Genomic DNA, 9539 nt, shown 5'->3' on the forward strand with positions numbered 1-9539 from the left:
TCTCGGTTACTTTGATGCAGTTCTCACATCAGAAACATAATTCTCCCCTCTCTTAATGCAGTTCTCAGAACAGTTCATTTCTCCACACTAATTATTACCTCACTGTGTTTGTTCAAGCTTCCACTGTATCCACGCGTTCCACTACTAAAGGGTTTTCTCATTGTGTTGATGCATTTCTCATCTGACTCTGGCAACTGATGAAAACCAGTTTGTACCTTTATCACATAGAATGACGGACCTCTCACTCACTTTGATACTGTTCCTCATTGCATCAGTTTTCAGTCAAATCACTTTAAAACTCCCTCTAATATGAATGAAAGAGCCGAGACAGTCTCACACATACATAGTAACGCAGAGTGAATTTACTGCACTATAACTGATGCTATGTTCTAAGTTTACATATTTTTCTGTCTATTTTCCGGTGCATAGCTTTCATGTTTATCATTTAGCTTTCCTCAGTTACAGCAGTTATATTCTGCTGATTTACAGATAGTTTTTTTTACCATCTGCTTTTCACACATTTTCTAAACTAGCTCTCATTTTTTCAAAACTCTGAACACAAATCCCAAAAATGACACATGAAAAATGCAAAGTGCCACATATCTGCAAGCCAGTGTGCACTGTGCAAGTCAGGAAAATTTTTATGTGTTGCTTAGCAACAGTCCAGTACCAGTCCAGATGCGGAACCATTTGTGTTGGTGTAGACAAATGATGAAATAAACAGATGATAATCTGTTGTTGCTTATGGGTTCGTACTGATGACCGAATCACAGCCGTGCTGGTGTTCAGTGTATCACTCCCTCTTGTGTGATACTGCTTAAATATACAGCACAATACTGTGAGGGAGTCTGAATACTTTATGAAGATACTGTATTAAGTATCAACACTGACCTGAGCCATCTCTATTACAACTGAGACTGATGAAGACCATAAAATGTGATAGAAAGCTCTCTGGTAAAAGCTCCAAGGTCAAGAATTCAATGGCATATTCAATCACCGAGAGCTGTTCCTGGTCTCTCTGTTGGAGTTTTCTTCCTGTTTAATGGAGAGCTTTTCCTCCCCACTGTCACCAGGAGCTGCTCTTCGTGGGAACTGAGGTCCTGCAGTACCCTGGAAGGTGCCTTGAGATAATGTTTGTTATGATTTAGCAATATATAGATAAAATTTAATTGAGCCTAAAAACCAAATTAAACCCACGAAAACCAGTTTGTGTAATTCAGTGGTTTTACTTGAAGGAAATGAACAGTTTACAAGGTAAAACATTAAAGTTCAGTCGGAATGAAATGATAATCTTGAGCATCAACCACACTGATCATTGTGAACCCTGATCATTATGAAAGCAGCTGAGCAGCTGCTGTATAGCTGAGGGTCAGGTTAATGATCAGTGGGGAACACTGACACAGTTCAGCTCCTGATCATTTACAACAATATAAACCAGCTCCTGTTGAACACTGTGGTTCATTAAAACATCATTTCACATAAAAACCTACTGATTAAAATCAGCTGTTTCTCATTATCTCAGCTGATCATCATATTAAAACATCAGGAATCAGCTGTCCCACATATTTACACACATTCTGTTCACACACTCCAACATGAACTGGAGCAACATTCAAATGACTTGACTCTAAAAAATAAAGAACACTTCTCTATGAGCATGTTCAGTACTTAAAGACCTGGTCCAGGACTTGGCTTCAGTACCGTCAATGCCAACATCTCTAAAAGCTTCTTCAGTAGCAGCAGGAAACTGAAACATGGCTCCATCACTGCACCTCAGGCTGGACTCCTCTGTGTGCTGGGACGCTGCCGCAACAGAGACGGACTCAGCTCAGAGGGAGGTGTGGCGGTTACAGCCTGAACCTCAGGCGACACTTCCTGTTCCACATTGTGCGGTCGTTGAGGAAACCGACGAGCCTGCTGGAGGGCGTGGGCCGGGCCACGCCGGAGAAAGGTCTGGAGTTGATGCTGACACGAGGCATCTCCTTCTTCAGGGAGGGCAGGTGGCCGTCTTGTACGAGGCCGAAGACGTCCAGGAGACACAGCGTGGGCAATGTCTTCCCCAGGTCCCTGCAGGTGAGACACAGGTTAGAACCGGACTCTGAGTCAGTGACTCACAGTAATAGAGGCAGGGGAACTTACGTGAGAGCAGCCAGGTGAATGTGATAGCAGCGGCTCAGGGACAGGTGCAGCAGATTCTTGAGTTGTGCGAAGACGGGGAAGCTGTCGGCCATCAGCTGAGTGCTGTCACTGAAACACACAGTAACCACGGTAATGTAAGACAGACATGGAGACACACTGAGGTATGTTTTCACGTTGAAGTCCAAGCTTTGATGTCAAGTGTTTTATGTAAGTGCCTTTGTCAAACCCCGTCACATTCAATTGACAGGGTTTATTTGATAACTAGTCTAGCGTGCTAGCGAGTTCATGTTAGCTGTTAATGTTGACTGTTAATGTTGACTGTTAATGTTGACTTAAGGCTTGAATAAAACAAGTCGACTGTCAACGTTTACAGAACTTTTGGTTCATCATTCACATTACATTGCTTTATGCATCATTTCTCACATATTAGAAATCACAAATAAAGCTGTGAAGAAATGTATCAGTTGTGAATTTGATGTAAGCATAACATTCAATTGCAAAAAAACCATTGAAATCTTCCCGTGGGTAAAGTTCTGCTGTAAAACATGTCTCTCTTATGCCAGATGGTGGGCATCTTGAAATTTCAAATGGCCAGTGGAATTTTTCAAATGAATGGTCCCCAGACGAAAAATGAACCAATTTGGTGCCCATATCCACATTTGAAACATTATTACAGTTATCTGCTGCACTATTAGCATGGTGTACTGAATTTAAGTCCAATGTTAAATGTACTTTAAGCTGTATGTAACATTCACACAGTACACAAAGTGTGCGTCAGGTGTGTCCACCTGTATCTCTCTCTGGACTCAGCTGTAATGAACTCATCAAACTGCTCACGAAGAATGAAACTTACCTTAAATCTAGAGTTTGAATGTGAGGACACCTCTCCACCAGCACCTTCACATCTGGAAAAAGAGACACAGACACACTGTCATGTCACATCTGCACTGTCATGTGTCTGCAGCTGCTGCATCAGGACACACTGAACGTGTGTGAGCCACACTGAGGGTGTGCTGCTCTCACAGCTGTTTTCTTTACACTAGTGATGCAGATCAGTTATATCTGCAGAGCAGGCCGAGTCATAAAAATGAACATGCGGACGGTTTGTGGGAGAAATAATATATAATGCATGAGGGAAATATTAATGACAGTCTCTAAAATGTGAACATGTTAAAGCCTCATTTTCGTCAGGCAGGAATAAGACTGTGTGTTTGGAAGCTGAACTCATTATTATTATTATTAGTTGTGTTCAGGAAGTAGCAGAGACACTTGAAATGCTCAGGCTGGTGTGGACAAACCTGTTGATATTTTCATTTTTACCAAAAATGGACAAGTTTAATTTAAAACCAGCCTGCTTCAGTGTAACATGTTACCATGTCAACATGTGTAATATCCCACTGAGAAATGATGGTGATGTGAGATCAGCTCTCTAAATCGTTGAAATGAATTCATTCAGATGGATTGTTTGTTTGTTGCGGACATGAGGCTTTGGAGCGTGTGCATCATTATGATCCTAAGTCCTGAACAGTATCTAAATATTATCACTGAGCAGAGGGTAAACAAGAACACCAGACCACACAGCCCTCGCTGCAGCTACACATGAAATATGAAGCAGCAGCAGCAGATGAAGTCTGCAGCCTTCAGACCTGAGGCCTAATGCCACATGCTGCATTCATTTCCAGGTCATGAAGCTCAGCTCAGTCTCACATTCAGCCTCACTATGATGACAATGTTGTCATGAACTTCTATTTAAATTAAGGGGACAACAAGTACAAGTACTGACCAGATGAAGGTCTGTGTTCTCATTAAGTCCATGTAAGGAGCTATACGAGTTACAACAGGCCAGAGCCATCTGTAAAATGCCCCGTCACTCTGTTCTGCTGTGGTGAGTTTCTGTCCTGTAGCGCCCCCCCGTGGGCCAAAATCCACCACAACCATCATCAAGTGCTCTGCATTTACATTTGTTTGTTTTTTGGAGCCTCAGTCTCATCATCATCATCATCTTCTTCACCTGCATGGTCTCCTCTTTACTCATCAGACTGACAGAGCTCATCTGAGTCTTTACTGTTGAACTGTTGAAACAACTCACAGCTGCAGTGTGTCTCAGTCACACACTTCTTTAAATACTGATGTAAACGTACTCAAATTAAAGCTGAGACATGGCTCTTTAATGTAGTTTCTATTATTGTATTTCTGATTGAATGTGTTGAAGTTGAAGCTGAGTCTGAATAAACATTAAGACGCGCGACAGTCCAAACACCGGTGGTTTGGAGCTGCAGTGAGCCAACAGGCTGATCTATGGACCCCGATGAACTGATGTGAACGTCACTCACCGTCTAGCATCAGGCTCTCCCTGTAGCCGCTGAGGTTGAGGTGAGTAACACCTGAGCTCAGGTTACTGATGACACTCTTCACATGATCACTGTTGAATTCACACCATGATATGTTCAGCTGCTCTATGCTGCACAGAAGAAGAAGAAGAAACGCACAGTATTAATGAATGACCTGCTGTTATGTGGAAAACAGATTCTGACAGGTGAAGTACCGAGCAGCCGACCTGGAGCAGGATCTGAGCATGTCAGCCAGAGCAGCAGCAGAGAAGCCGGAGCAGCCGCTCAGGTTGAGCTGCACCAGGTTCACGTTCTTGGACAGAGAGCTGAGAGAGAGAGAGAGAGAGAGAGAGAGAGAGAGAGAGAGAGAGAGAGAGAGAGAGAGAGACGAGAGAGGAGAGAGAGAGAAGAGACAGAGAAGAGAGAGGAGAGAGAGAGAGAGAGAAGAGAGAAGAGAGATGGTCAAACATACAGAAATATTAGGGAGGAATTCTTCCCAAAAATTGAGATTAAAAAAAGCCCCAGATACTAAAGTTTAACAGACAGGGAGAAATGACCCGTCATTCCATGGGAAAAGAAAGAATGTGCAGTGTTGGCTGCTAAATGTGTCACTTCCTGTCACAACAGAAGACAGCTATATATAGAAACCAAATGTATTTACCACCACTGTCTCCTTGTTCTGTATCTATACATCTGCTTTTACTTATGTGTATGTATATGTTTGTGTATGCGTATATTTGCATATGTATATATGTACATAATTTTATGTATTTTTTCCTTTTCTTTATTTCATTATCAATTATTCTATTAATAATTCTATTGATATTGTAACTGACATTTTTGTTTTTGATAATTGAATTCCATTGATTAAACCCTGACTCTTATTCTTCAACTATAACACCCAGCTGACTGAACCTAAACCTGGTCCTGACCTTACAGTTTAATAGTTATTACATTTACCAGTTACATTATGGAGACTTAGTTTGTTATGAAATGGATGTTGAGTCTCAACAATGTGACACACACACAAAATAACAATTATTGTGACTAAAATGAAGATAATAAAGCTGCACACACTGTCTTTAAATGACATCTCTGAATCTACAGACCGAATAAGCTGCCCGAGGTTCTGCGTACTACACAACATGAAATACTAATTTACTGATCACATTTTAATAGCGTTCTGCAGATTTACAAACGCTTGCTATAATTATGAAGAACACATCAATGGGAGTGACTCAGGCTCTGATGAGGCTGAGCTCGTTTGGTGGAGGCAATGAACGAGCAGAGCGGCACAGCTGAACACTTACTTGATGATGGTGTCTGAGAGCCGCAGACCCTCCAGGCTCAGATGCTCCAGCAACCTGCACTGACAGATGATGCTCTCCAGAGCCGAGGTGGGGATGATGGAGCTGGACAGATCCATCTGGACCATCTGCAGTGAGCTGAAGGTGACAAAAAAAGAATCAAGACATCAGTGACCTCTTTCAGAAGAGGGTTGGGAAATGGTTCATTTGCAAAGAATGAAGCCTCCATTAACTCCGATTTCCCAATTCATCAGTGGCACCTACAAAGTTTGCACAGCTGTGTTGGTCACTCTCTCAGAACGTTGTGACCTCCCTCCTCTGTATGTGGCTCTCAGCTCATTGGTTCATACTGAAGATGTACATCTTTACAACCAGCTGGTAAATGTGTAGTTACCTTCAGTGGTGGATTAATCCACATTTGGTGCTGTGGTGAGTATTTGTGTCCGCAGGATGGTGTGTGTGTGTGTGTCTGTGTGTGTGTGGACTGAGTCAAAATAAACTCCAGTGTGTGTTCATGATGTTGACAACAGCAAAAATACAGACCGTCATTCTTTGAACAAGAAATCTGACCCCGCAGAACTGAACCCAGACCTGTACAGACCAGAATACAGTCTGGACCAGAATGACAAATCTGCTGGACTCACCCCGAGACTGTGAAGTGCAGCTCCTCCACGAAGGAGCGAGGGCAGCGCAGCCTGCGGACCCCAGTTTTCAGAACCTGCTGCAGAGCCGCACCCATGTGGGTCAACCCCTCCAGATCCACGCTGTGCCACAGAGACTCGTCAAACCTGGGACGGAGACACAGGCAGGGTATGGTCACACAGTCAAGGTCGGAGAACTACTACAGTGTGCTGACAGTATCAGGAAGGACTGGAGAAACTGTGCCCTGTCTGAGGAGTCATGGTTAGGACAGATTTGACTGGTCTTATATATCGCAGTCTTTTCTGTGTAGGGTTATGCTTAGTGGTTATTTATCTGGGATCATGAATTCAATTTATTGGATTCTTAGGACCCAAATTAAATTGCAGTGTGTCACAAGAGCCATGTTATCCATTAGGATACCATCAATGAACAACTAAAATACACCTATTTGTAGAATCTTGTCTATATTTTGGAGCAAATATGAAGAATATTTCACTCCTGAGTCATGCTCTGAAAACCCCACTGATCAGAGACTCACGCTAAGCGGTGCCAGCGCTTGCAGACTGTGGACATCCTGAGCAGGTCCTGCAGAGGGAGGTAGAAGAGGATCTTGAGAAGCAGCTCGTCCGGTAAGTGGTCCCATGAAATACCTGCAAAGGAACAAAGTAAAAGTAATACGACTGTTAATCACAGCTACAGACAAAACACCACAGCTGCTGAGAGGAGGTCAGTGAGGTTTCCTGCCTGACGTGGAGTCCTTCTTCCTCCTGGACCTCCTGGCCAGGACAAAATGGTTGCAGTCGTTCTCCTTCCCTTTGCTGATGAGCCGCTGGTGCTTGTGTCGGGGCGACCACTGCTGGATGAGCTCTGTGGGGGTGCACTCTGTGTCCAGGCCCTCACTCAGGCAGCCTCTGGACTTGCGTTTGTTGGTCCTGTTGCAATGAGACAACATGGAGCCCTGGAGGCTGAGGCAGGGCAGATCCTGCAGGGGCATGCTGGGAGGAGAACGAACTGATCAAAAACTCTTCTTCTAAATGTTAATTATGTAACACTTCGACCTGTTATAGGAACAGCTCAGACAGAGACTGGTTAGAAAGCCATCCTCCCCCAGACAACAACCTCTCTGCCCGCCATATTGATGCAGCTAGCAGAGGATTGACCGCGCAAACTCTGACTACTTAAGACAATGAAAACGTTCTGTCACCTGTATTTGTGGTAATATATGAGTACACAGTTACACTGACTTTTATTCTCTTATTCTGTGACTAGTTTACACTTTAAAACAGCGGGAAATGAGCTCAGATGGACGGAGGCCTGGTCCTGCTCAAAGCGCGGTATCGATTATTAATAACTTCAGTTTTGAGCTATAGCTGTTAAAATGGAGATTTACAGATACACAACTTACGACACAGACTCACAACTCACCCAACATCTACTCTGACCCATCAGTGGTGGTTCTTTAATAGTAACACAACTGAGATAACTAACTAGTCTGGTGAGCGCTGCTTCATTTTCACATGGATCTCACGCTGAAACTGAACGTTACTGCTGCTGAGCCTATTCTCCATGAGCACCGTATAAACCACCAGAGACCGTACCTGTCTGTGGGCCTCTCCTCTGGGTCAGCGCTCGCGGTTCGGTCGGTACAATCCGTGGACAACATGAAGGAACTGCCCGGTTCTCCTCAGCCCTCCAACTTGGACGCTTTAAACTCACCGCCAGATACAGGGCGCCCTGTGTCCACACGTCACAGACGCATCTGTACGTCGTACGTCTTACGTCACGAGTCTCGCTGAGTGGCGCATGTGGTATTCCGGTCTTGCTCGTTTTTTCCGCCTTTTTTAGAGGCGCCTTTATTTTCAACAATTAAATTTGATTATTTGCATAGAAAAACAGCTTGATGTTTAAGAGACACAACTACGTGATTTTGCAGTGAAATACAGCAGTGTTGGCAGATTATGGGGCAGGAAATGAATAACATATTATCTGTCACTACAAAGAGTGACCCACTATGCATGTTACTTGGGATATCGAATGCCCCTATTACTGATAAATATAAAGGGAAACTCGTTCATTCTTTTGAAGTGGATAACATGAGGTTCCTTTCAAAACATTGGCATAAGGTCATCAAGCTTTTTCATAGGACTATTTGACATGCATGTTACATAGCAAAGACAGTGTATTTCACAGTAGATTGGAGCCTTTTATGTCATATATTGGTTTAGATGTCTCTGCTATTTTTACAAGAGGGGTTATGTTGTATAGAACACATAGCTACTATACAGACATATGGTCACAAGCAATCTGTTCTGTTTTTATTCATTGACACTGAAAACTGCATCAGGATGATGTTGTTGATAACTCTGCTTATCATGGTGGTATCGTTGTGTTTCCCTCTGTGTCAGAGTTGGACCCCCACCCCAAATCTGGAAACGCCAGAGAACTTGACCAGAGTATTCCATATGGGCTGCAGCTCTGCCTTCATCACAATACCACCAGATGATCACTTCACCACCCTCCAGACAGGCCATATATGGTGTTGTGGACAAGCCAAATGAGTTCAACCTGTTCTACAACAGGTTTGACACAGACTCACCTGTTCTCTCTCCCACTGCTTCAGCTGCAGCTTCTCCTACGGCATCTCCTCCACAACCTGAAACTGCAGCTGCAGCTCCCTCCACACTGGGGTCAAGTCTCCTGCCCTTTACAGCAGAGGAGGTGAGGGCGGAGCTCAAGAGACTACGTCCTGGAAAGGCAACAGGCCCGGATGGTTTGTGTCCGAGGCTGTTAAAGGACTGTGAAGCCCAGCTGGCTGAGCCTCTCCAGAGGCTCTTTAACTTAAACCTTCAAACAGGGAGCCCATGTTTGAAGTCTTATAAATAAAGAAAAAATCCTTTCATTTTAAATTTTAAACCGAACTGTCCTTTTGTTGATTCAGTTTTATTGTTATGGCAATTTCCATACCTTTTTAACATATATGTTACAATCTTTTTATTCTACAGGTTCTGCAGTCAGTCAGTCAGTAGGTTGTTTCAGAGTCATCTGATTCTGTGAATGTGGAACAATACAACAATGTGTTTACATAAAAAATGTACTTTTGAATACTTCAGTGTTCAGTTTT

General features: G+C 43.4%; 1 protein-coding gene across 1 annotated transcript; it reads right to left on the reverse strand.

Moving 5' to 3' along the window:
• Positions 1-1223: 1223 nt before the first annotated feature.
• skp2 (S-phase kinase associated protein 2) lies at positions 1224-8149 on the reverse strand. Its single transcript, XM_022744569.1, has 10 exons — positions 8017-8149; positions 7163-7413; positions 6957-7068; positions 6421-6564; positions 5780-5914; positions 4697-4795; positions 4473-4600; positions 2993-3044; positions 2140-2247; positions 1224-2067 (listed from the first exon to the last, which is right to left on the reverse strand). Exons 1-10 carry the CDS (start codon positions 8079-8081, stop codon positions 1848-1850), a joined length of 1314 nt encoding a protein of 437 aa, XP_022600290.1. The 5' UTR covers positions 8082-8149; the 3' UTR covers positions 1224-1847.
• Positions 8150-9539: the final 1390 nt, after the last annotated feature.

The sequence above is a fragment of the Seriola dumerili genome, unplaced genomic scaffold (assembly GCF_002260705.1).
Source record: "Seriola dumerili isolate Sdu_G_001 unplaced genomic scaffold, Sdu_1.0 BDQW01000081.1, whole genome shotgun sequence".
Taxonomy (NCBI): domain Eukaryota; kingdom Metazoa; phylum Chordata; class Actinopteri; order Carangiformes; family Carangidae; genus Seriola; species Seriola dumerili.

What these genes read in the sequence shown, in the direction of transcription:
- skp2 (XM_022744569.1), bottom strand. Translation starts at nt 8,081, where the DNA reads ATGTTGTCCACGGATTGTACCGACCGAACCGCGAGCGCTGACCCAGAG. An exon ending in GAAGAAGGACTCCACGTCAG is followed by an intron (nt 7,069 to 7,162) that starts GCAGGAAACCTC and finishes GTTCCTTTGCAG; the next exon opens with GTATTTCATGGGACCACTTA. An exon ending in ATTCACCTGGCTGCTCTCAC is followed by an intron (nt 2,068 to 2,139) that starts GTAAGTTCCCCT and finishes TCTCACCTGCAG; the next exon opens with GGACCTGGGGAAGACATTGC.